This window comes from Oncorhynchus mykiss, chromosome 10, assembly GCF_013265735.2.
Source record: "Oncorhynchus mykiss isolate Arlee chromosome 10, USDA_OmykA_1.1, whole genome shotgun sequence".
NCBI classification, from domain to species: domain Eukaryota; kingdom Metazoa; phylum Chordata; class Actinopteri; order Salmoniformes; family Salmonidae; genus Oncorhynchus; species Oncorhynchus mykiss.
In genome coordinates this window covers 37,926,918-37,953,985 of record NC_048574.1, presented here as the reverse complement: position 1 = coordinate 37,953,985, position 27,068 = coordinate 37,926,918, and the positions used below count along the sequence as shown (strand labels likewise).

The following is a 27,068-nucleotide window of genomic DNA, read 5'->3' as shown; positions in this document are numbered from 1 at the left end:
AGCAATGATCAAATGTGTTCTTTATATTTTTTAGCAGGTTTTTCTAGAATATTGAGGCCAGTAATATAAAGTGTTCTTTCTCATCTGTGATTTCAAGGTTGTGATAATGCATAGTTTGTGATCAACTGTAACAAATTATTTCCAACAAAATTATTGCACTTTTATTTGTTTGAGTTGCCAAACCACATTTTTAAGGCAATATAGTTTATCTGAATGGACTGTGTGTCATTGTAGCATGGAGCAAATTACATTATGTTTACATTCTCCATAATCAAGTGCAACCTGTGAGATGCAGCAAGAAAAAAATACACCAGCCAGAGGGCCATTTTCATTATTTCAGGGGCTTCGAATGTGAGAAGTTCATTCTAGTGTATAAAGGGAATTTGTAAGCAGTTAATTTGATGTAATGGAAATGTGTAGGATGTTAAATGTAAAGGGAATTTAATATACTGCAATGTCACTGTGTAGGAAGAGCAATCAATTTTCAATCAAAAGTTGAGCAATGAACACAACGCTGATGGGAACAATTTTTGTACAATATAAGTTTCTGAATATTCTTAAATGTATACCCAAAATGTGTGTGTGTGTGGTGGTATTTGTTTTGAGCTAGAGAATCATGTGTTGGACTCCTAATTGAATCCCTTTGCTTAATGATGGGCATTTTGTCTTTTCCGTTGACCCTTTTGGAAATAATCAGAATATAGTGACTTGCAAAAGTATTCATTCCCCTTGGTGTTTTTCCTATTTTGTTGCATTTACAACCTGTGATTTTTATTTGGATTTCATGTAATGGTGTTACACAAATTAGTCCAAATTGGTGAAATGAAATGGAAAAAATAACTTGTTTCAAAAAAGTCAAAAAAAATGAAAAAGTGGTGTGTGCATATGTATTCACCCCCTTTGCTATGAAGCCCCTTAATAAGATTTGGTGCAACCAATTACTGTCAGAAGTCACATCATTTGTTAAAGTCCACCTGTGTGCAATCTAAGTGTCACATGGTCTGTCACGTGATCTCAGTATATATATATATATATACACCTGTTCTGAAAGGCCCCAGAGTCTGCAACACCTCTAAGCAAAGGGCACCACCAAGCAAGCGGCACCATGAAGACCAAGGAGCTCGCCAAACAGGTCAGGGACAAAGTTGTGGAGAAGTACAGATCAGGGTTGGCTTATAAAATAAAATTACCCGAAATGTTGAACATCCCATGGAGCACCATTAAATCCATTATTAAAAAATGGAAAGAATATGGCACCACAACAAACCTGCAGCACAAAGGGCAGCCCACCAAAATTCACGGACCAGGCAAGGAGGGCATTAATCAGAGAGTCAACAAAGAGACCAAACATACCCCAATCTTCGCTGTGGAGCTTTGCAGCTCTTTCAGGGTTATCTGTTCATAGGACCACTTTAAGCCATACACTCCACAGAGTTGGGCTTCATGGAAAAGTGCCCAGAAAAAAAGCCATTGCTTAAAGAAAAAATAAGCAAACACATTTGGTGTTCTCCAAAAGGCACGTGAGAAACTTCCCACACATATGGAAGAAGGCACACTGATCAGATGAGACTATAATTGGCCATCAGGAACCACCTTTCATTAACCCAAGAATACCATCCCCACAGTGAAGCATGGTGGTGGCAGCATGCTGTGGGGATGTTTTTCATTGGCAGGGACTGGGAAACTAGTCAGAATTGAAGGAATGATGGATGGTGCTAAATACAGGGAAATTCTTGAGGGAAAACTTGTTTGTCTTCCAGAGATTTGCGACTGGGACGGAGGTTCTCCTTCCAGCAGGACAATGACCCTAAGCATACTGCTAAAGCAACACTCGAGTGGTTTGAAATGTCTTGGAATGGCCTAGTCAAAGCCCAGACCTCAATCCAATTGAGAATCTGTGGTATGACTTAAAGATTGCTGTACACTAGCGGAACCCATCCAACTTGAAGGAGCTGGAGCCGCAAAAATCCCAGTGGCTAGATGTACCAAGCTTATAGAGACATACCCCAAGGGACTTGCAGCTGTAATTGCTGCAAAAGGTGGCTCTACAAAGTATTGACTTTGGGAGGGTGAGTAGTTATGCATGCTCAAGTTTTCTGTCTTTTTTTTGTCTTGTTTGTTTCACAATTAAAAATATTTTGAATCTTCAGAGTGTTAGGCATGTTGTGTAAATCAAATGATACAAACCCCCCCAAAATCCATTTTAATTCCAGGTTGTAAGGCAACAAAATAGGATAAATGCCAAGGCGGGTGAATACTTTCGCAAGCCACTGTAAATGTTTGATTCCTACAACTAAAATGGTTTGAAGTTGAGATACCAGTTTTAAATGGAATTGTACGTTTCCTGCCGAGTATGCAATATTGTCCAGGGATAATCAATATGCTATGGAGCTTTTGCCATGTTGATAATGTGTAGCCAGTTTAAGTATCCCATATCCCCTCAGTTTACACCATTTACAAATAGGCCTGTTGAAAACAAAGTATGGTGAAAATTAGTACAGTAGCCATCTTATATACTAGACAGGAGTAGAAGTAAATAGTCCATGAGCCAGGGGTGTTGGTCGGGCTCACCTGGGGTGACAACTTCTCTGTGATTTTCTTAAAGGTCTATGTCCCTAGAGTTGGAAAATGTGTGATAGCAGTGCAGCAATGGGTGATCTCTGTGTTTCTTTTGTCCCTCCATCCCTTTAAAGGAATTCTCCTGTACTTTTTTTTAACACATTTAGCCAGTAGTTCTGAAAGTAAATCTCACAAGCCAAAAGTGGTCCCTGAAAATTGCTTACTACATCTAGGGGTGTAAAGGTTCACCCTACCTACGGTTTGGTACGTTTTGGGATCACGTTTCGGAACAGTGGAAAATTAAATGCCAACATTTATGGTAGGTAATTTTTGTGTATTTAAGAAAATACGAAGTGTTGGTATTCCTGATTCCATATATGATCATGAGTCATAATGCCTGATAAGAGCACAATCAGAAATACCAACACAGTATTTTCTTAAATGAAAACACAGTTACTCATCAACAACACTAAAATAAAGTGCAATATGTGTGTGAAATCAACATGTAAACATGGCTCAGATATTGTATATGTAACCGATATGAAATGGCTAGCTAGTTAGCGGGGGTGCGCACTAATAGCGTTTCAATCGGTGACGTAACTTGCTCTGGGACCTTGAAGTAGTTGTTCCCCTTGCTCTACAAGGGCCGCGGCTTTTGTGGAGTGATGGGTAACGATGCTTTGTGGGTGTCAGTTGTCTGTGTGCAGAGGGTCCCTGGTTCGAGCCCGTGTCGGGGCGAGGGGATGGACAAATCTATACTGTTACATATAGGCCTATGCTAGAATGTTTTCTTGCAGAGAAAAATAAACTGAGTGTACAAAACATTTGTATTTATTAAGGATCCCCATGGCAGCAGCTATTCTTCCTGGGGTCCAGCAACATTAAGGCAGTTATTTATATACAATAAAAAATTTGACATGACATTACATTTCATAACACTTTTCACAACACATTAAGTGTTCCCCCAGGCCACTACTCTACTACCACATATCTACAATACAAAATCCATGTGCGTGTAGAGTGCATGTGTAATGTGTGTGTGTGTCTCTTCAGTCACCGCTGTTCCATAAGGTGTATTTTTTTTAAATATTTTTTAAATCTGATTCTACTGCTTCAGTTACCTGATGTGGAATAGAGTTCCATTATAATGCACTGCCTGATGTCGCAAGGATCTGTACACAATTTCTGGAATCTGAGCATTTCCCAGTTCTTCCATGGCCTGCATACTCACCAGAATTGTCACCCATTGAGCATGTTTGGGGTGCTCTGGACCGACCCACCAATGTACAGCAACTTTGCACAGCCATTGAAAAGGCCACAATCAACAGCCTGATCAACTCCATGCGAAATAAATGTGTTGCGCTGCATGAGGCAAATGGTGGTCACACCAGATACTGACTGGTTTTCTGATCCACTCCACTACTTGTTTTGTTTTGTTAAGGTATCTATGACCAACTGACGCATATCTGTATTCCCAGTCATGTGAAATCCATAGATTAGGGCCTAATGACTTTATTTAGATTGACTGATTTCCTTATGTGAACTGTAACTCAGTAAAATCTTTGAAATTGTTGCATTTTAATATTTTTATTCCGTATAAATCAACTGAGGTGAATAAAGCCATAGCAACCATTGTGCTCTTCTCCAAATAGCTTTTTAGAGTTTTTAAATTGTATAGAAGCACAGTAATGATTAAGTAATAATAATAATAATTTCCAAGAGGATAGCCCAAGGGTGTGTGATTCAACTGAGTGAGTATGTCTGAATAGAGACATCCAGAGAGGATGGGTAAGATAGCTAGAAACACAAGAAATCCTATGATTATTAATTGTACTGCACTGATGGAACATAAATCCCAGAAAATAGATGCGGTAGTGGCAGCAGCAGATACATTTTTGGGTGTAGAAGATTTTAGTGCAGATGATCTACAGGGGCGTTAAGAGAATTGGTTCCATCCTCCCAGGCTGTTGGCTTGGACTAGGATCTGGTAGGGATAGTTTTTGTTTGGTATAGTGTTGATGTGTGTAGGGTTAGATGGTGGTAGAGGTCTTCACGGGTCCACCAGACCCAACATTCTGAGATCTGACCTGGGATCCGAGCAGGTCCAGGTCCTAAATTCTGACTTTTGTCTTGGATTTGGGTCGGGTCTGATATAATTGCCATGGGTCTCGGGTATGTTCAATTAAAACTGATTTACCGACTGGACCAGTCCTTTTGTTCATTTAATGTATGAGGACTCATGAGAACTGTGTGAGCTTGTTATGTGTCAGCCAATGGCGACTCAACAAAACATATATCTTATTTTATTCATTTATTTATTTCACCTTTATTTAACCAGGTAGGCAAGTTGAGAACAAGTTCTCATTTACAATTGCGACCTGGCCAAGATAAAGCAAAGCAGTTCGACACATACAACGACACAGAGTTACACATGGAGTAAAACAAACATACAGTCAATAATATAGTATAAACAAGTCTATATACGATGTGAGCAAATGAGGTGAGATATGGGAGGTAAAGGCAAAAAAAGGCCATGGTGGCAAAGTAAATACAAATAGCAAGTAAAACACTGGAATGGTAGATTTGCAATGGAAGAATGTGCAAAGTAGAAATAAAAATAATGGGGTGCAAAGGAACAAAATAAATAAATACAGTAGGGAAAGAGGTAGTTGTTTGGGCTAAATTATAGGTGGGCTATGTACAGGTGCAGTAATCTGTGAGCTGCTCTGACAGTTGGTGCTTAAAGCTAGTGAACGAGTTATGAACGAGTATATTGAAAAGAAGCCGACGAGGAGAATGTCCTCCGGACAGGTTTTAATATTGTAGTGGACAAAGATGAGAACAGTAGCGAGGCCAAATGGACTATGTGCAACTCTTTTCAGGTTTATTCCATTTCTGACTTAAAATAATTTATTTATGTATATTTATTAGGGGGGTTAGAATACATTTTTGCTGTATCGGTCTGCTAATAGAATACTAACAAATGCCCAGTGCACTAGTTTTTTTTGGGGAGGGGGGTTATTATTTTATGTTTTTATTCCTAATTTTTCAGGCGGTGCTACATCACTCTCAGCACCCCTACTTCCTGTGGCTCTGCTGCCATGGACCCTGCCCTGAACTTTAGTCACTGTTGCTAGCTGACCACCCTGTACTCAATCATGCACTTTAGAAACTGTTGCCCTGTATATATTACATAGTCATTGAACACTGGTCACTTTAATAATGTTTACATACTGTTTAACCCATTTCATATGTATATACTGTATTCTTGTCAAGGCCTATCCTTTATAACTACGGCGGTACGCATCTTTTTTTTATACATATACTGCCCATAATGTCTTTACACACCATCATATAGATAAGTATATATATATATTCCGGACTCTGACATTGTTCGTTCTTATATTTCTTAATTCCATTATTTTTTTTAAAGAGATTTGCATGTATTGTCAGGTGTTACTGCACTGTTGGAGCTTGGAACATAAACATTTAGGTCCACCCGAAATAAAAATGTACTAAATATGTGTACGCGACGCGTCCAATAAAATTTGCTTTGATTTGAATGCACGCGCTCACTGCTGTCTCCACGACACGGCCCAGAACTACATCGACTGTTCATCTGTCAAGGTAACAAATGTTTGCCCGTTAGATAGTCATGTTACTGTTTTAAAATTGTCTCGTCTTGCAAGTATTGACAAAGACAATATGAGTTTATCTGTGTTGTTGACTTGTCCCTAGCTAGCTAGATAACACAGCCGCATCGATTAGCATAGGCATGTATTAGTTAGCTAGCTAACTTAGCCAATTTATTTAGTAAGCTAGCAAAGCTTGGTGATGAACGGTTTTGACTGGTCTCTTCTTAAAATGTGATTTTAAACCTAATCTTATGCCTAACCTTAAATTAATAAATAAAAAAAAAGAACATTTTAGTTGTTTTCATTAATTTTTACGATGTAGACCATTTGACGCTGTGGTAACTAGTGAACACTGTTCTGACTAGGTAGAAGACGGCCACGACCGGAAGTTACTTTTTCGTAGTAGGTTAGAAGAATTTACGCAGCAGGTTAGGAAAGAGGTTCGTGTTTGGCTTAAAATGATCTGTGCTCACAGAAATAATCGGATATGGATTGTTAGTCAGGAAGTCAACTAACTAACGTTAGCTTCTTCACCAGTTCGTGTTTGTAGTTATTTGCTAGCAAATATACTAATCTTTAGTTATTGTCAAAGATGATTCCATCTATTGTACATAACGTTAACTAGCTAGATTCCCTTTGGTGCAAATGTCTGCCGTATCCTTCGTCATAGAAAAATAGCTAGCTAGGTAATGTTAGCTAGCTATCAACAGCCTTTTAACAACAAAAAATGGTACCAGTATAACTAGTTGATGCTCATCATTTTGTATAACCAACAGTGTGTGTATTATGGATATTATTGCTTTTATGATGGTGTTTTTCCTTCTTATTTTGAAACAGATTTCTATGATCCAGTTTAAAGAAGTTCTAGAAGAAAAAGACAACGGTGAAGGTCAACTGCTCCATCAGGCAGTGTCCAACAATGATGACAGACTCCTTGATGAACTGCTCTCTCAAGAAAAGTACAGAAAGTTCATCAACTGTAGGAGCGGCTGGGGTATCCCAAGAACACCTTTACGAATGGCTGCGTCTAAAGGTCATCTCAGGTGTCTGCAGGTTCTGCTGGCCCATGGAGCAGAGGTGGACTGTCTAGACGTGAAGGCTCAGACCCCACTTTTCACAGCTGTCTGTGGGAAATACTTCAACTGTGTTTTAGCCCTCCTCAGGGCAGGTGCTAACCCCAATGGCAGCTTGTATAACAACTGCTCTCCGGTCCTGACTGCAGCCAGGGAAGGGGATGTTGAGATTTTGAAGCAACTTCTTAAACATGGTGCTGAGGTCAACTCCAGATCTAAAGTCTTGCTGTTTACTTCAAGTGCCAGTGTTTCTAGTGGTCCCCTCTATCTGTCTGCTGTGTATGGACACTTAGACTGCTTTAAAGTATTACTTCTCTATGGGGCTGATCCAAATTACAACTGCACAGATGCAAAACTACTGAGTAAAATCAAGCAGCCTAAGACCGTGCTTGAAATGTGCCTCAGACATGGCTGTGGGGTGGAGTACATCCAACTTTTGATTGACTTTGGTGCAAATGTCTACCTCCCCACTCTCATCATAGAAAAGTCCACAAAGCAGAATGAGGCAGTGGAGCTGCTGCTGCAAGAAAGAGGTAATGCAGGAGTTATACTGTTGATGACTTTGGGATTCTCCTATTGATTTCTGGTAATGTTTTTATTGACATTAAACAAGCATCTGTTTTATTTATTTATTTAAATAAAATTGAATTGCTACTTGTCAATACAGTACTGAACTGCTTTGCTGACAGAGCAGCATTTGACTATTTGAATAGGCTATTGAATCTGTGTATGTGTAATAACCAGTTAAAACATTTTTTTAAACTCTTAACTCAAATTCAATTGTTATTTTTGCTAGGTTTTCCCAAGTCCCTTGTATCACAGTGCCGACTTGCCATCCGAGGATACCTCAGGAAGATCAACAGAATCCAGTCCATTGACCATTTGGAAATGCCATCAAGCATGATAAACTTCTTGCAATACAAATCAGTCCCAACAATTGCTATGCATCTCTGAGAAAGCATATATTGTCCCTATGCTTTTGCTACATGAAACATAATGCTTACTTTTTTCAAAACATTTCATAGTGATGTTGAAATGGTACACATTTGTTGTCCTGCATTTGAGAATAGATGTGTAATGTTTATTCTCAATGTTTTCAATCAGTTATGCAATCATGTTTTCATTTTCTTGTTTTATCCCTCTTCCATAATATATGTGGGATTTTTTTTGTAATACTGCAATGTCAGCGTAAAATAGAATGTACAGTAGAAATGACAACCATTAAAATGTCTTAAACTAATTTTGCATCAGAAAATATGTATTTTATTTTTAAACATTATGTGCGTACACTATGTATGATAAAGTATTATATAATTATGTGCAAGGTGCTTTACACTTATATATAAATATCTGTGTACAAACCGTTAGGAACACCTTCCTAATATTGAGTTGCACCCCCTTTTGCCCTCAGAACAGCCTCAATTTGTCAGGGCATGGACTATACAAGGTGTCAAGCTTCCACAGGGATGCTGGCCCATGTTGACTCCAATGCTTCCCACAGTTGTGTCAAGTTGACGGTGTCCTTTGGGTGGTGGACCATTCTTGATATACACAGGAAACTGTTGTTTGACAACCCTAGCAGCGCTGCAGTTCTTAACTCAAACCAGTGCTCCTGGCATCTACTACCATACTCTGTTCAAAGGCACTTACGCCTTTTGTCTTGACCCTTCACCCTCTGAATGGCGGACATACACAATTGTATGCATTTGGTAGACGCTTTTATCCAGTGCGACTTACAGGAGCAATTAGGGATAAGTGCCTTGCTCAAGGGTACATCGACAGATTTTTCTCCTAGTTAGCTCGGGGTTTCAAAACAGCGACTTTTCGGGTTACTGGCCCAATGTGCTTAACCACTAGGCTACCTGCAGCCCTTAGGAACAATCCATGTCTCAATTGTCTCGGGCTAAAAATCCTTTAACCAGTCTCCTCCCCTTCAGCTACACTGATTCGAAGTGAATTTAACAGGTGCCATCGATAAGGGATCATAGCTGTAAAGATGGTGGAAGCGGATGATGAAGTGGATTCTGAATCTAATGGCCTAGAATCAAGGAGAATTGGAATATTGTCCAAAAGAAAGGAAAACGGAGCAAAGTAGAGTATAGTGAGAATGTCACTTCATTTATTGTAGTAGTACTGTTTGTAAATGAGGAGCAGCTGATCGAATTACCAAGCTTGAATCCATTTGAGATATCCAAACTGGTGGAGAGAGTGGGTAGAGTTAAGGCTGTGAGGATCAAGAGACGCGGGCTGGTTTTTGAGGATCAGAAGAAACGTGTGTTGCGTCTCACCCAATTTGCTAAGTTTGAAGTGTTGTGTGTGTCTCTTAGGAACAGGGCACCCCTCAAGGGGATTATGTCCGGTGTTTTGTGGGAAGTATATTTTGAACAGAAATATTCCTGGTGTGATTGATGTACGTCGGATGAACTGTGTGGTGAATAAAGAAAAAGTTAAACCTATCTGTTCTTTTGTTTTTTGATATGGAGTCTCTCCCTACTCAAGTGCAGTTAGGGTATATTAACTACAGAGTTCAAGCATTTATCCCAAGACCAATGCAGTGTGATCATTTTAAAGCTTTTGGTCATGTGTCAAGTGTTTGCAGAAGGGAGAAGCCGAGATGTCCAAGTTGTGGAAAAGATCATATGTGTTATAAAAGTGATGAAAATGTGACTTTGCAATTGTGGGAACCATGAAGCCACATCTTTCAAGTGCCCCACAAGGGTGAAAGAGAATGAAGTGGCCAAAGTCAGGGCTGTCCAGAGCATATCATATGCAGCTGCTGTTAAAAGGTTTTGAGGGTGTGAATGGTGCACTTGAAGAGTCCATGGTGGTGTGTAAGCCTTCACTGCTGGCTGCAGGGGTTGACTTTCACCAGAAGGATCCTGACTTTTTAAAGGTTAAGAAGGTGAACTTTGTGGTCTTTATGGCTATGGTGATAAATGGCCCTGCCAAGGTGGAGAGAAGGTCCAGGAAGATAGAAATCATTGTGGAAGAGCTGGAGCGGTTCCTGGGTCTGAAAGATTTCTCGGCAAAGGAGTTACATGGAATATTGTCACAAGCCGTACTCTAGAACCCGAGAAGGGAGATATGGGGAATTGAAATATGGATGAAATGGGAGTTTTGTTTTGTCAATGTACATTTTATTTGGTTGGATTAAGTAAATTTCAATATCACGTATCGGTTTTCTTTTTTTTACCTTGTTTTGATTTCAACCCGTCCAGTTGGTGGCAGCAATACATGTTTTTGGTTTGTAGTCTGCCATAAAACCCACAGAAGAAGAAGGGATCATAGTGTTCACCTGGTCAGTCTGTAATGGAAAAAGCAGGTGTTCCTAATGTTTTGTGCACTCTGTGTATGTATGTATGTATGTATGTATACATATATTATTGACTGAGGGTGTAACTGAAGCTATATAGAGCATGACAAATTCCAGTACTAACAATTCAATTGAGCTATATTAGCCATGTAGTCTGACAATGTCAAAGGAAAGACATTGTCAGTCAGGAAACTATTTACTAAATGTTTTGTTGGCAAAATGATTATAGATTGAGCATCCTCTATGAATGCATTTGGGGGGTATAAATGGTCTTTGGCAATCTAGAACTACCGGTAAAAGATCAATCAGAGAGGAAGAGGCAAAGCCGCTCAATATATACTCTAGATCCTCTTTGGACCCCAGGACACACCCCGCTCTCACTACAACTACCAGAATTCAATGCGTACATTAACAAGAGGCTCAAGACTGTTTGTGTTGCACGACAGAATAAAGTGATTCGGATTTATTCTTTGTAATTCTGGCGTGTAGAAGCCCAACAAGGTCGGTTCATTTATATATCCCCCACCCCATAAACCCTTATTGGAAATATAGCTATTTTCCCCTTCAATTTAATGCTTGTAGACAATGCTTGTCTCCTAGGCTAGTCAACGTGTATTTTCCAGCCATGCATTGCCATTGTTGCTAGCGAGCTAAGGGTGTAAAATGTTATTTAATTGAAGAAGCTAGCTAGCAAGCAAACTAGGTTAACACAACCAACTCCGTTTTCTAAATAATGCTAGCTAGGTCGATAACTTGCTGGTAGCTAGCCTAGGCAGCCGATAGTGGTACATCCTTTTAGATTTGCGGGCCAGGCACAAGGTAACGTTAGTTAGCTGCCACTGCTAGTGACACATTGCTTTGTGGTCCCAACCTGACGACTTCTTGGTAAACGTCACGCATCTCTGTTTTCTCGTGTAGTGTATTAAATAAAACAAATTAGTCTACATAATGATGTTGCTTCAAAAACAGAAGATTCATTGAACGCTATCTTAAGCGAAAACAATTTAGGATATGTCCTGCTGTCTGTTTATTTCGCTGTTCCTGTTGCACGTATATCAATGGTCAGCTTTACACTTTCTATGCCGATAGCATAACACTTGTTCTGAACGCTTTGCCAGGTAGATAGATAATTACCTATACGTGTGTTATTTCATCTGATGTAAAGAAAACCACCATAAATAAGCCCAAAGTGAATAATGTAGGCCCATCACTGTATAGCACAGAATCTAATCCTTCTATGCCTAATCCTTTGTCCTACATTTCAGAAAAATGGAAGCAAATGGTTTTGGAAGATTGATTGCCAGCAGTCTTTGCACCTGATGGTGATACCATCATGCTCATATCTGTTCACTTCACCTTCCTGTAGATTGTTGCCATGGAGCACTGTGACGGAAATGAGCCAGCAAGTGATACAAAGCATTTGTCTGCTGGCTGTGAGCAGACGGCCATGGGTGACCAGGATTCACAGACTGAGGTGAAGCCTCCATCTGACATTTCTGACGCTGTACCCCTTGAGCATCAGCCATCAGGGAAACTGAGGAGGACTGCCTTAAGATTCTTTGGAGGACGCAAAAGCATCTGTGTTTTACCAAACTTCTTTGGGGGAAGGAACAAAAATCTAAACAAGTGGTCCTCTAAGAAGGGAGTCAGCAAGAGTAAAACTCATGATGGACTTAGCAAAGCAGACTGGGAGGACAGTCTGGGAATTGGATATGTCCCAGCAGGATATTTTGAGTACCACAACCAGAAAGATACTACTGGAAAGGCTTGTAGGGAATTTGGTCACCCTACTGGTGATCAGAAGTCATTCTCTCTTCCCCGGCAGAAAAAGGGTTTGCGAGAACTTTTTAACAGCATCAGGCGTTGTAGAAAGAATAGAAATTGTGATTTTGAAAAAAATGAAATGGTTGAGAATTCTCATGTCTGCAACAAAGAGGTGCCTATTGCCCAGACTATCATTGACCAAAATGACATGGAGTGCCTGGGCAGTTTGTCTGAATCCAATGTGCCTGTTTTGGCAAACGTTGACGATTGTTTGACAATTGCTCCTGAATGTATTAATGTTGATGTCATAGTGTCTGAGAAAGACCTGGTGAAACAAGGGAGTCTGGATTCTCTGATAGGGGAACTGAAGAAAGGTGAGGATATGGTAGAGACACTCCATATAAACACAGAACCAGATTCTTTCCCGAAGACTAACATAGAGTCTATTGTGAACGTCCAGCTGCCTACTGGCTCATCTCAGATGAGCTTGATGTTTGGTGATGTGGCCTCTCTAAAGAGTTTTGACTCGCTCACTGGCTGTGGTGACATAATAGCTGATCAAGACGACGACAGTATTGCAGATTCTCAGGGCTCAGTCTCAGCGGAAAGGAGTCGAAATGCAGGCAAACGGAGTTCCTGTTATGTTACGTACCAGGGTGGAGGAGAAGAAATGGCCACCCCTGTTAAGGTGGACGGGGATTATCTCCACAACCTCTGGGAAAATGAGGTTGCAGAGGACGCTTGCTATACCCACAGCCACGAAGAAGACTTTCTAGAGCACAGTGAAAGTCCTAGGATGACACCTGAAGAGCCATCTAGCTCCTATACCATGGACATCAGCATCAACAGCAATGGTGCTCTTGGAGTTACAGAGACCACCCTTACATCTTCGGATGTGATGACCCCACAGAGTGAAAATCAAGTGTCAGTTCCTAACAGCGATGAGGGTTACTATGACTCTACCACCCCAGGACAAGATGAAGACGGACGTGACAAAGTTGACAGGATCAGGACCGATAGACTACCAAGGGACAGTTATAGTGGCGATGCACTGTATGAGCTTTTTGAGCCTGATGACAGTCTTATCAGTCCACCTTTTGAAAAAGCTAAGCTGCCCGTCTCTGATCCACTTGAGTTTTTAGACATGTCAGCTCAGTGTGGTGGTGAAGATGTAAATGCTGTGTTCGCTCCTGAAACGGGTCTAATTGAAGAGGACAGGCTAACTGGGAATAGGGAGAAAATGCTTGGCAACCCTAAATTGTCAGATGCCGTTTTTGGCACCTTTACCTCAACATGTCAATCACAAGAAATTGACTATGAGCAAAACAAGCCACAGTCCCCACGGTTAAGAGGAAATCATGATCTATCTAAAACAAAGAATGACTTGGAGGATGACCAGACAGTTTGCTTCTCCCAAGCTCTAGTGGACTTCACAAAACAATCACATGTTTATAGTAATTCAACTGAAAGCATGGGAGGCTCTGAGTCAAACTTTGCCCAAAACATGCAAGCCCTCCCAGCCATTGTCACATTTGATGTCGTGGACATGGATAACGAGGGGGAATGTGACCAGCAGATGGATATGGTAATGGAGGAGGAATACATCACGTCGCCTTATGAAGTGTTTGAAGAAAGCTACCTGCAAAAGGATGCGTTTGCTGAATGTGACTTACGTATGTTTGACCTCCTTGAACAGAGTCTCAATAATACTTGGGGAATTGCCAGCCTGCCACGTCACCTTAGCCTTACACAAGTCAATCGGTCGAGTCCACTGGCTCCTCTGCTGAGTCCTTTGGCCTTAAATAGGAGGAGTAGATCCCTGGACACGGAGAGCTTGGAGTTAGAGATGACTGACATGTATTTAGGGAGTGGGGCAGCACTAGCGTCTTGCCCTAGAACTGAAAGGGACTCGAAGAGAGTGTCCTCGCTTCACCGCAAAAATAATGGATACATTTCCACTTCAGAAAACCGGGATAATAGACAGATCATGTTTCCGTCATGGCAGCCAGAGACTGAGGGGACTGTAACGCACCCACAAGCAGATGGGAAAAGAACAGAGCAGACGTACAGTCTCTATCAAACTCAAAACAGACGAATGGTATCATTCAGTCAGCCTGTCAGTCGAGTCCCAAACTGTAAATCTCAACAGATCTCAGCTAGCAAAATGACTGACAGAGTATCCTGTAATTATGTCTCTCAGATTACAGGACCGTTACATAGGCCATCTCATCTTCCTTTGCAATCAGAATCCTGTCGGCCCCATGCCCCCTATGGGAGATCAGTTAAGGCATCAGATGGTGGTGGTGAGGCGCTTTTTTACACATCGACCGTTAGCTCTCATCCTTAAAATCAACATAATAACATGCCTCAACCTTGGTTGTGAGTCTGGCAGTTCTGTAAGCAGGGCTCTAAACTGTAAGCAGGGCTCTAAACTAACTTTAAAAATGTAGGAACACCAGAAATGTGATTTTTAAAATTGGTTAAGATACAGTATAGCCTAGCTACTTCTAAAGCACACGTTGTGCCCTAGAAACGAATATGAAACCCTGTAAACACTTTTTTTTATTATTAAAAGCAAAAATGTTGACATAAATACCTCATTAAAATTAAGTCATTTATGGTATTTTAGGTCTCTACATAATGTAAATTCACTAACATTTAATGTTGTACACCGTCTCTTTAAGAGCATCAAGTTTGTGATGACATGCAAGACATCATTTGTTCATTGTTATGATCATGGATCTCCTGAAGAAGCTATCCCTTTTCCTTTCTGTGCCCCCAAATGTTTGGATATACTGTTTTCAGGTTGTTAGCTAGCTAATGAGGTATCAAACATGACTGAACAAGGTGTAAAACAAATGCAGTCCGCAAGTAGTTTTAGAACGTCCCGCAACATGGTTTATGAATGTAAAATGCGGCCTCCCAACCTGTGACAAAAAACAACAACAAAGGTTGCACTGATAATATGGGTTAGCTCTTTTGAACTGTTTGGGCTAGAATCAAGCAGTTTTTGCTGTATTCATGGTGCAAGCATGACGCTAACGAATCTGGACTCGGGGAAACGAGAAGCCTTATAACAAAAATTATACAAATAAAATGAAGTTATTTATTTTGTTGCACTGGTGTAAAACTCCAGGTTGAGGTCGCACAGCTAAATATTTAGTCGCAAATGTGCACTTTAAAGCCCTGCCTGTAAGGCCAGTGGACTATGAGCAGCAGGCAGACTTCACCATTAAAGGAAGAAAAACTGGATATGGTACACCCTGTTGAATGTAACAAACACACGGTGCCTTCGGAAAGTATTCAGACCCCTTGACTTTTTCTACATTTTAATACGTTACAGCCTTATTCTAAAATTGATTGAATCGTTTTTTTCCCTTTATCAATCTACACACAATACCCCATAATGACAAAGAAAAAACTTTTTTTTTTTACACATTTTTGCAAATTTATGAAAATAAACAGAAATATCATAGTTATAAAAGTATTCAGACCCTTTACTCAGTACTTCGTTGAAGCACCTTTGGCAGCGATTATAGCCTCTAGTCTTGGGTATGACGCTACAAGCTTGGCACACCTGTATTTGGGGAGTTTCTCCCATTCTGCTCTGCAGATGCTCTCAAGCTTTGTCAGGTTGGATGGGGAGCGTCAATGCACAGCTCTTTTCATGTGTCTTCAGGGATGTTTGATCGGGTTCAAGTCCAGGCTTTGGCTGGTCCACTCAAGGACATTCAGACTTGTCCCAAAGCCACTCCTGTGGTGTTTTGGCTGTGTGCTTAGTCATTGTCCTGTTGGAAGGTGTATGTTCGCCCCAGCCTGAGGTCCTGAGAATTCTGGATCAGGTTTTCTTAAAGAATCTCTGTACTTTGCTCCGTTCATCTTTTCCTCGATCCTGACTAGTCTCCCAGTCCCTGTTCCTGAAGAAATCCCCACAGCATGATGCTGCCACCACCATGCTTCACCGTTGGGATGGTGTCCGGTTTCCTCCAGACGTGACACTTGGCATTCACGCCAAAGAGTTCCATCTTAGTTTCATCAGACCAGAGAATCTTGTTTCTCATGGTCTGAGAGTCTTTAGGTGCTTTTTGGCAAACTCCAAGCGGGCTGTCATGTGCCTTTTACTGAGGAGTGGTTTCTGTCTGGCCACTCTACCATAAAGGCCTGATTGATGGAGTGCTGCAGAGATGGTTGTCCTTCTGGAAGGTTTTCCCATCTCCAAAGAGGAGCTCTGTCAGAGTGACCATCGGATTCTCGGTCACCTCCATGATCAAGGCCCTTCTCCCCCTATTGCTCAGTTTTGCCGGGAGGCCAGTTCTAGGAAGAGTTTTGGTGGTTCCAAACATCTTCCATTTAAGAATAATGAAGGCCACTGTGTTCTTGGGGACCTTCAATACTACAGACATTTTTTTGGTACCTTTCCCCAGATCTGTGCCCCAACACAATTCTGTCTTGGAGCTCTACAGACAATTCATTCGACCTGGTTTTGCTCTGACACGCACTGTCAACTGGGACCTTTTAATATAGACGGGTGTGAATTTCAAAATCAGGTACAATCAATTGAATTTAGCAAAGGTGGACTACAATCAAGTTGTAGAAACATCTCAAGGATGATCAATGGAACAGGATGCACCTGAGCTTTATTTAGTCTCATAGCAGAAGGCCTGATTACTTATGTAAATAATGTATTTAAAATAAAATAAACTGTTTTCGTTTTGTCATTATAGGGTATTGTTTGTAGATTGAGTAAAACATTTAATTTAATAAATTGTAGAATAAGGCTGTAACAGAACAACATGTGGAAAAAGTCAAGGGGTCTGAAACCTCTTCTACGCTTAGTATTGGTATGTGGTATACATGTTATGTACCACCAAAGACACCATCTAGTATGTTTGCATAACTGAAAATAGAATGATTGTCTGTTACTGCAAGTATTTCACTCTGTTGTATAATCCTTATTTGTGTTGCTGTTCTATCATACTGTGTTGTCTTGTGAACAGTCATAATAGAGGCTCTCCCATGCAGTCTTTCATTAAAATGTTCAGAGGGCCTCCCGGGTGGCGCAGTGGTTAAGGGCGCTGTACTGCAGCGCCAGCTGTGCCATCAGAGTCCCTGGGTTCGTGCCCAGGCTCTGTCGTAACCGGCCGCGACCAGGAGGTCCGTGGGGCGACGCACAATTGGCCTAGCGTCGTCCGGGTTAGGGAGGGCTTGGTCGGTAGGGATGTCCTTGTCTCATCGCGCACCAGCGACTCCTGTGGCGGGCCGGGCGCAGTGCGCGCTAACCAAGGTTGCCAGGTGCACGGTGTAGCCTCCGACACATTGGTGCGGCTGGCTTCCGGGTTGCATTGCATTTGTACAGCCCAGAGTTAGGCCACACGCAACACGTATTACACATATTGGTAGGTACTGTGAATTGGTAATTACTGTAAACTACGTGGTCCATTTAAAATCAAATTAAATTTGTCACATGCACAGAATACCTCTTGTGTAGACTTTACTGTGAAAGGCTTCCTTAAGGGCCCTTCCCAACGATGCAGAGTTTAAAAATAAAATGTCACTGACTAAAGTTGTATCTAGCCTTTAAAGTCTTTTTTATGACTTTCTTTACAGAAAGTTGTTGACTACAGTCTAGGACGGTGCTTGTAAACTCTTAGGATGGTATTATATTGTAATTACGATGTAATTATAAGATGCCGCCTCGACATGCAGATTTGGATCGCAGGTCAATTAACCTTTTGAGATACAAAATGTATAGAGAACAGCATTGATAATGTCTTACATTTTTGTAAAGACAAATGGTAATCTATTAACTATTACAATATACTGTATGTGTTTTAGGCTACATTTTAGAATGTATTTCATCATGCATCAGTTAACCATTGTATTTTTTGTTAGCTGTCTTTCTTTTTGGGGGGGTTGAATTTGATGTGAAAGTAATTATTTGTTCAATAGATTTGTATTCTGTAGTACCTCTGCAAGTATTCAAAAAAGTGAGGTTGAATTTGTATTCACAACCAATCCATCTGCTGAGAACAGATATACAGCAACAGTCAAAAGTTTGGACACCTACTTATTCAATGGTTTTTCTTTATTTTTACTATTTTTTTACATTGTAGAATGATAGTGAAGACATCAACTATGAAATAACACAAATGGAATCATGTGTAACCAAAAAAAGTGTTAATCAAATCAAAATATATTTTACATTCTTCAAAGTAGCCACCCTTTGCCTTGATGACAGCTTTGCACACTCTTGGCATTCTCTCAACCAGCTTCACCTGGAATGCTTTTCCGACGGTCTTAAAGAAATTCCCACATATGCTGAGCACTTGTTGGCTACTTTTCCTTCCCTCTGCTGTCCAACTCATCCCAAACTGTTTCAATTGGGTTGAGGTCCGTTGATTGTGGAGGCCAGGTCATCTGATGCAGCACTCCATCACTCTCCATCTTGGTCAAATAGCCCTTACACAACCTAGAGGTGTGTTAGGTCATTGTCCTGTTGAAAAACAAATGATAGTCCCACTAAGCGCAAACCAGATGGGATGGCGTATCGCTGCAGAATGCTGTAGTAGCCATGCTGGTCAAGTGGGCCTTGAATTCTAAATAAATCACAGTGTCACCAGCAAAGCACCATCACACCACCTCCATGCTTCACAGTGGGAACTACACATGCGGAGATCATCTGTTCACCTACACTGCGTCTCACAGACACGGAGGTTGGAACCAAAAATTGCACATTTGGACTCATCAGACCAAAGGACAGATTTCCACCGGTCTAATGTCCATTGCGTGTGTTTCCTCTTATTGGTGTCCTTTAGTAATGGTTTCTTTGCAGCAATTTCGACCATGCAGGCCTGATTCATGCGATCTTCCCTGAACAGTGGATGTTGAGATTTGTCTGTTACTTGAACTCTGTGAAGCATTTATTTTGGCTGCAATTTCTGAGGCTGTTAACTAATGAAATGATCTTCTGCAGCAGAGGTAACTCTGGGTCTTCCTTTCCTGTGGCGGTCCTCATGAGAGCCAGTTTCATCATAGCGCCTGATGGATTTTGCGACTGCACTTGAAGAAACTTTGAAAGTTCTTGAAATGTTCTGGATTGACTGACCTTCATCTCTTAAAGTAATGATGGATTGTAATTTCTCTTGCTTATTTGAGCTGTACTTGCCATAATATGGACTTGGTCTTTTACCAAATAGGGCTATCTTGATTGGCTCAAATGCATTAAGAAGGAAGGAAATTCCACAAATCAACTTTTAACAAGGCGCAGCTGTTAATTGAAATGCATTCCAGGTGACTACCTCATGAAGATGGTTGAGAGAATGCCAAGAGTGTGTAAAGCTGTCATCAAGGCAAAGGGTAGCTACTTGGAAGAATCTCAAATATAAATACATTTTTGATTTGTTGAACTTTTTTTGGTTACTACATGATTCCAAATGTGTTATTTCATAGTTTTGATGTCTTCACTATTATTATACAATGTAGAAAATAGTCCAAATAAAGAAAAAACTCTTGAATGAGTAGGTGTGTCCAAAGTTTTGATTGGTACTGGATACTGAAAAATATAAATGCAACATGTAAAGGGTTGATCCCATGTTTCATGAGGTGAAATAAAAGATCCCAGAAATTTTCCAAACACACGAAAAGCTTATTTCTCTCCAATTTTGAGCACTAATTTGTTTACGTCCCTGTTAGTGATCAGTTCTCCTTTGCCAAGATAATCCATCCACCTGACAAGTGTGGCATATCAAGAAGCTGATTAAACAGTATGATCATTACACAGATGCATCTTGTGCTGGGGACAATAAAATGTGCAGTTTTGTCACACCTTCTCAATGCCACAAATGCCTGCCGTTTTGAGGGAGTGTTCAATTAGCATGCTGACTGTAGGAATGTCCACCAGAGCTTTTTCCAGAGAATTTAGTGTTCTTTTCTCTAAATCAAGCCGCCACCAACGTCATTTTAGAGAATTTTGCAGTACGTCCAACCGGCCTCACAATCGCAGACCATGTGTAACCACTGCAGCCTAGGACCTCCACATCATCTGAGACCAGCCACCCGGACAGCTGATGAAACTGGGTTTGCACAACTGAAGAATTTCTGCACAAACTGTCAGAAACCGCCTCAGGGAAGCTCATCTGCGTTCTCGTCGTCCTCACCAGGGTCTTGACCTGACTGAAGTTTGACGTCGTAAACGACTTCAGTGGCTAAATGCTCACCTTCAATGGTCACTGGCACGCTGGAGGAGTGTGCTCTTCACGGTTGAATCCGGTTTCAACACTACCGGGTAGATGACAGACCGTGTGTATGACGTTGTGTGGGCGAGCAGTTTGCTGATGTCAGCGTTGTGAAAGGAGTACCCCATGGTGGATGTGGGGTTATGGTATGGGCAGGCATAAGCTACGGACAACAAACACAATTGCATTTTATCGATGACAATTTGAATGCACAGAAATACTGTGACGAGATCTTGAGGCCCATTGTCGTGCCATTCATCCGCCACCATCACCTCATGTTTCAGCACGATAATGCACGGCCCCATGTGGCAAGGATCTGTACACAATTCCTGGAAGCTGAAAATTTTCCAGTTCTTCCATGGCCTGCATACTCATCAGACATGTCCCCCATTGAGCATATTTGAGATGCTCTGGATCGACGTGTACTACTGCAATTCCCAGTTCCCACCAATATCCAACAACTTCACACAGCCATTGAAGGGGAGTGGGACAACATTACACAGGCCACAATCAACAGCTTTATCAACTGGTCACACGAGATACGGACTGGTTTTCTGATCCACGCCCCTACCTTTTTTTTTTAAAGGTATCTGTGACCAACCTTAGTTTAGTTTAGTTAGTTTCTGTAGTCCCAGTCATGTGAAGCTCATAAATTAGGGCCTCATTTATTTCAATTGACTGATTTCTATGAACTGTAACTCAGTAAAATCTTTGAAATTGTTACATGTTGCATTTATATTTTTGTTCAGTGGAGATAGATTATCTAATTAGAATCTGTCTGGCAAAGTTTGTGAAAATATATTTTATGTTAATGTCAATATGCTGCTTGGCATTTTGGGATATTTCCCCGGCACCATTTTTTCTAGCACTGTGAAGAATAGAATGCTGCCTTGCACTTAAATCATCTATACATTTGTTTTGTTTGTAGATAAAGATTTTTTAAAAACAATGGGATAATTGGGAGACTTTTTATATTATTTCTGGTCTGTTTTATAGATTCCTCATAAATGTTCCATATTTCTGGAATTATATTACTATTGTAAAACCTTTCCCATATTTTACACTCAGTGGTCACATCTGTAGTTTGTTTAACTCAGTTTTTCAATAATAAGGAATATAAATGTATATTGGTGACAATATACTTGTCACATACATTTAAGGAGACACTCTGAGCAACTTTCCAACTGGAGCCCTGCGAAAATCAAACCCACAGCCCTGCTGTTGCAAGTGCCGTGCTCTACCAACTGAGTCACACGGGACCATATACACATCAAAGTTGTGTCAAAGTTCATATACATTAAATAAAATAATAAAAACAGAAAATTCTGTCATGTTGTTATGCCTACATGTACTGTATACTGAACTAAAATATAAATGCAATCAAAGATTTTACTGAGTTACAGTTCATATGAGGAAATCAGTCAATTGAAATAAATTCATTAGGCCCTAATCTATGGATTTCACATGACTGGGAATATTGATGTGTCTCACAATGGGCCTCAGGATCTCATCATGGTATTTCTGTGCATTCAAATTGCATCAATAAAAAGCAATTGTGTTCATTGTCCGTATAATAACCCCACCGCCACCATGGGGTACTCTGTTTTCCAAACATTGACATCTACAAATCACTTGCCCACATGACTTCATACGTGTGTTTGCGGTTGTGAGCCAGTTGGACGTACTGCCAAATTCTCTGAAACGACTTTGGAGGTGGCTTATGGCAGAGAAATTAACATTAAATTATCTTACATGAATCCACTGGTGATTTTAAAACAGCTACAGTACATTCGCTGTGATGGGAGAAAACTGAGGATGGATCAACTACATTCTAGTAACTCCACAATGATGACCTAAATGATAATGGGGAAAGAAATATACAAAACATCCATCTTAAATGCAACAAGGCACTAAAGTAATACACGTTTGGCATAAATGCAAAGCCTTATGAGTAACTGCCTCTTTATTTTCAAGCATGGTGGTGGTTTGCATCATGGTGTGATTATGCTTGCATTGGCAAATAGTGGGGAGTTTTTCAGGATAAAAAGAAACGGGGTGAAGCTAAGCACAGGCATAATCTTAGAGGAAAAGCTGCTTCAGTCTGCTTTACACTAGACTGGGAGAAGAATTCACCTTTTGTCAGGACAATAACCTACAAGGCTAAATCTACACTGGAGTTGCTTACCAAGAACACAGTGAAAGTGGCAAAGTTACAGTTTTGACTTAAAACTGCTTGAAAATCTATGGCAAGTCTTGAAAATTGCTGTCTGACTATGATCCCCAATGTCTTGACAGAGCTTGAAGAATTTTGAACTAATACCACAGTAGCTGATCTATTGTCAATGACGAAAGCAACAAAATTAAAGTTTGGCATTTACTGTTATTTTTTATCAATTCGTTTGGTGAACAGCAGGGTTGAGGTCAATTCCATTTCAATTCAGGAAGTACACTGAAATTCAAATCCTCTTCAATGCTTTTCTATGAGGAAAATGTCGAATTGGAATTTTGTTTGCTTTCTTTGACTGGAATTGAATTGGAATTGACGCCAACCCTGTTGAACAGTGATGCATAGAGAGAAGGTTGCACATTGTGTATGTTCCCTCATGTAGGCCTATAGCAGTGGAGGCTGCTGAGGGGAGGACAGCTCATAATAATTTCTGGAATTTAGTATAATGGTTGGAATGGAGTGAATGGAATGTCAAGCACAAGAAAACCACATGTTTGATACCATTCCATTCACTCCATTCCCGCCATTATTATGAGCCTTCCTCCCTTCAGCAGCCACCACTGGCCTATAGTATCTACATTATATGGATTGCCTATGTTCTCCTAGCCTCGCAAGCCAGTCTGATCTCATGAGCTTACACAGATGTTCAAATATGTTCTCTATTTATTTATTTTATTTTTTAGAACAAGAGACACTACTGAACAAATAACTTTACAATTGTAAATGAGACAACAATCCAGCAGCATACAATCCTGGACTATTTCATGGTATTTTTTGGGTTGGAAATGGCCAGTGCTGAAATAGAAGAGCATCAAGGTCAGTTTGCAGTCTCATCTGTTGTAAGCAAGCCTCCAAATTCCTCCCCATTTGCTGTACAACCATGTAGGCTATTGTGCTCAATGGATTTACAGACGGAGGAGCAGATTTAATAATATGGATTGTTTGAAGCATACTTCACAAATAGTATGTCAGAGTGGTTGTTGACAAAACACCTGGAACTACAAGATAAGGCATCAAATCTGTTGCCATTACAGGTATTCATCTGAGCATATTTATCTGAAACTGTCTTTTGTGTCCAGACCATGAGAGCAGAGCTATTTTCCTGAGTTAAGTAACTCCTTGTGTTACCTGAACTGTAAACACATTAAAATTAGGGGAAATGCTACTCTTAAGGTTGCCTGGCCATCATCCAAGACCTTTTGTGCCCAACTACTGTGCTCAACCTCGCAGTCTCCAGAGGAGTTGGGACACAGCAAACAGGAACTATTCTTGTTGTTCTCTGGATTTAGATAAGTGTGTATAGGCCTATGTGGATATCAAATCAAATGTTATTCGTCACATGCTCTGAGTACAACAGGTGTAGGTAGACCTTACAGTGAAAAGCTTACTGACAAGCCCTTAACCAACAATGTAATTTTAAGAAAAATAAGTGTTAAGTAAAAAATAAAAGTAACAATAGCAAGGCTATATACAGGGGGTACTGGTGCAGAGTCAATGTGCCAGTTAGTTGAGGTAATATGTACATGTAGGTGGAGTTAAAGTGACTATGCATAGATAATAAACAGAGAGTAGCAGCAGCAGAAAAGAGGGGTCTGGGTAGCCCTTTGATAAGATGTTCACGAGTCTTATGGCTTGAGGGTAAAAGCTGTTAAGGAGCCTTTTGGACCTAGACTTGGCACATCGGTACTGCTTGCCATGCAGTAGCAGAGAGAACAGTCTATGACTATGGTGGCTGGAGTTTTTTTTTTAATTTTTAGGGCCTTCCTCTGACACCGCTTGGTATAGAGGTCCTGGATGGGAGGAAGTTTGGCCCCAGTGATGTACTGGGCCGTACTCACTACCCTCTGTAGTGCCTTGGGGTGAGAGACCTAGCAGTTGCCATACCAGGCGGTGATGAAACCATGCTCTCGATGGTGCAGCTGTATAACCTTTTGAGGATCTGAGGACCCATGCCAAGTCTCCTGAGGGGGAATAGCCTTTGTCGTGCCCTCTTCATGACTGTCTTAGTGTGTTTGGACCATGATAGTTTGTTGGTGATGTGGACATTAAGGAACTTGAAGCTCTCAACCTGCTCCACTACAGCCCCGTTGATGAGAATGCAGCCTTGTGAATGTTGACCTTTTTAAAGATCTCACATCGGCTACGGAGAGTGTGATCACACAGCCGTCCGGAACAGCTGATGCTCTCATGCATGTTTTAGTGTTACTTGCCTCGAAGCGAGCATAGAAGTAATTTAGCTCGTCTGGTAGGCTCATGTCACCGGGCAGCTCGCAGCTGTGCTTACCTTTGTAGTCTGTAATAGTTTGCAAGCCCTGCCACATCCGACGAGTGTCGGAGCCGGTATAGTACGATTCAATCTTAGTCCTGTATTGACGTTTTGCCTGCTTGATGGTTCGCCGGAGGGCATAGTGGGATTTCTTATAAGCTTCCGGGTTAGAGTCCCGCTCCTTGAAAGCGGCAGCTCTACCTTTTAGCTCAGTGTGGATATTGCCTGTAATCCATGGCTTCTGGTTGGGGCATGTACATACGATAACTGTTGGGATGATGTCATCAATGCACTTATTGTTGAAGCCAGTGACTGATGTGGTGTACTCCTCAAAGCTATCGGAGGAATCCCGGAACATATTCCAGTCTGTGCTAGAAAAACAGTCCTGTAGCTTAGCATTTGCTTCATTTGACCACTTTCTTATTGACCAAGTCACTGGTGTGCTTCCTGCTTTAGTTTTTGCTTGTTAGCAGGAAACAGGAGGATAGAATTATGGTCAGATTTGCCAAATGGAGGGAAAACTCTCCAAATGGAGAGCTTTGTACGCGTCTATGTTTGTGGAGTAAAAGTGTCCTAGAGTTTTCCCCTGTTTGCACATTTAACATGCTGATAGAAATGAGGTTAAACGGATTTAAGTTTCCCTGCATTTACTTCCCTGGCCACTAGGAGCTACGCCTCTGGATGAGCGTTTTCCTGTTTGCTTATGGCCGTATAAAGCTCATTGAGAGCGGTCTTAGTGCCAGCATCGGTTTGTGGTGGTAAGCTACGAAGAAAATAGATGAAAACTCTATAGGTAAATAGTGTGGTCTGCAGATTATCATGAGGTACTCTACCTCAGGCGGGCAAAACCTCAAGACTTCCTTAGATTCCGTGCACCAGCTGTTGTTTACAAATATACATAGACCACCACCCCTTGTTACCAGAGGCCGCTGTTCTATCCTGCCGAAAAAGCGTAAAACCCACCAGCTGAATGTTATTCATGATGTCGTTCAGCCACGACTTGGTGAAAATAAGATATTACAGTTTTTAACATCCCACTGGTAGGATATACGTGATCGTAGTTTGCCTATTTTATTTTCCATTGATTGTACGTTGGCTAATAGGACTGATGGTAAACGGAGATTACCTGCTCGGCGTCAGATCCTTACAAGGCACCCAGATCTTCGTCCCCAATATCTCCGTCTCTTTCTCCTGCGAATGACGGGGAAGAGGGCCTTGTCAGGTGTCTGAAGTAAATCCTTCCCGTCGGACTTGTTAAAGAAAATGTATTCCTCCTGTTCGGAATGAGTAATCACTGTGCTGATATCTAGAACCTATTTTCGGTCATAAGATACGAAGGCAGAAACATTATGTACAAAACAAGTTACAAATAACGCAAAAAAACACACAATAGCACAATTGGTTAGGGGATCATAAAACGGCAGCCATCTCCTCCAGCGCCATTACTTATACACTGAGTATACATTAAGAACACCTTCTCTTTCTTTGACATAGAATGACCAGGTGAATCCAAGTGAAAGCTATGATCCCTTATTGATATCTCTTGTTAAATCCACTTCAATCAGTGTAGATAGAGGGGAGGAGACAGGTTCTAGAATGATTTTTAAGACAATGGAGACATGTATTGTGTATGTGTGCCATTCAGAGTGTGAATAGTCAGGACAAAAGATTTAAGTACCTTTGGACGGGGTATGGTATTAAGTGCCAGGCGCACTGGTTTGTGTCAAGAACTGCAACGCTGCTGGGTTTTTAACACTCAACAGTTTTAAAGATTTAATGTCACATGCACAAGTACAGTGAAATTCCTTTCTTGCAAGCTCTAACCCCAACAATGCCATAATCAATAACAATGCAATACGAATAATTACAAGGAAAACCTAAAACACACTAAATATCAAAATAAGAAATAGAAAGAACCTAATAAAGTAAGTAAGCATACTATATACAGGGTTAGTTCCAATACCATATTTACAATGTACATGGATACTGGAGTGATA

The 27,068-nt window shown here is 40.9% G+C and overlaps 2 protein-coding genes across 4 annotated transcripts; both read left to right on the top strand.

Moving 5' to 3' along the window:
* Nucleotides 1-6,105: 6,105 nt before the first annotated feature.
* Nucleotides 6,106-8,507, top strand: asb12a (ankyrin repeat and SOCS box-containing 12a). Of its 2 annotated transcripts, none has more exons than XM_021618367.2 (3): nt 6,106-6,186; nt 7,032-7,800; nt 8,064-8,507. In XM_021618367.2, the coding sequence occupies exons 2-3, from the start codon at nt 7,038-7,040 to the stop codon at nt 8,219-8,221; spliced, it is 921 nt and encodes a 306-aa protein (XP_021474042.1). In that variant the 5' UTR covers nt 6,106-6,186; nt 7,032-7,037; the 3' UTR covers nt 8,222-8,507. The 2 variants fall into 2 exon arrangements, with proteins under 2 accessions (XP_021474042.1, XP_021474041.1); XM_021618366.2 differs by lacking the exon at nt 6,106-6,186 and adding an exon at nt 6,605-6,924.
* Nucleotides 8,508-10,933: 2,426 nt separating this feature from the next.
* amer1 (APC membrane recruitment protein 1) lies at nt 10,934-14,929 on the top strand. 2 transcript variants are annotated; one of them, XM_021618364.2, is made up of 2 exons: nt 10,934-11,081; nt 11,846-14,929. In XM_021618364.2, the coding sequence occupies exon 2, from the start codon at nt 11,956-11,958 to the stop codon at nt 14,689-14,691; it is 2,736 nt and encodes a 911-aa protein (XP_021474039.2). In that variant the 5' UTR covers nt 10,934-11,081; nt 11,846-11,955; the 3' UTR covers nt 14,692-14,929. The 2 variants fall into 2 exon arrangements, with proteins under 2 accessions (XP_021474039.2, XP_021474040.2); XM_021618365.2 differs by having other exon boundaries at nt 10,943-11,081; nt 11,947-14,929.
* The last annotated feature ends 12,139 nt before the right edge of the window (nt 14,930-27,068 follow it).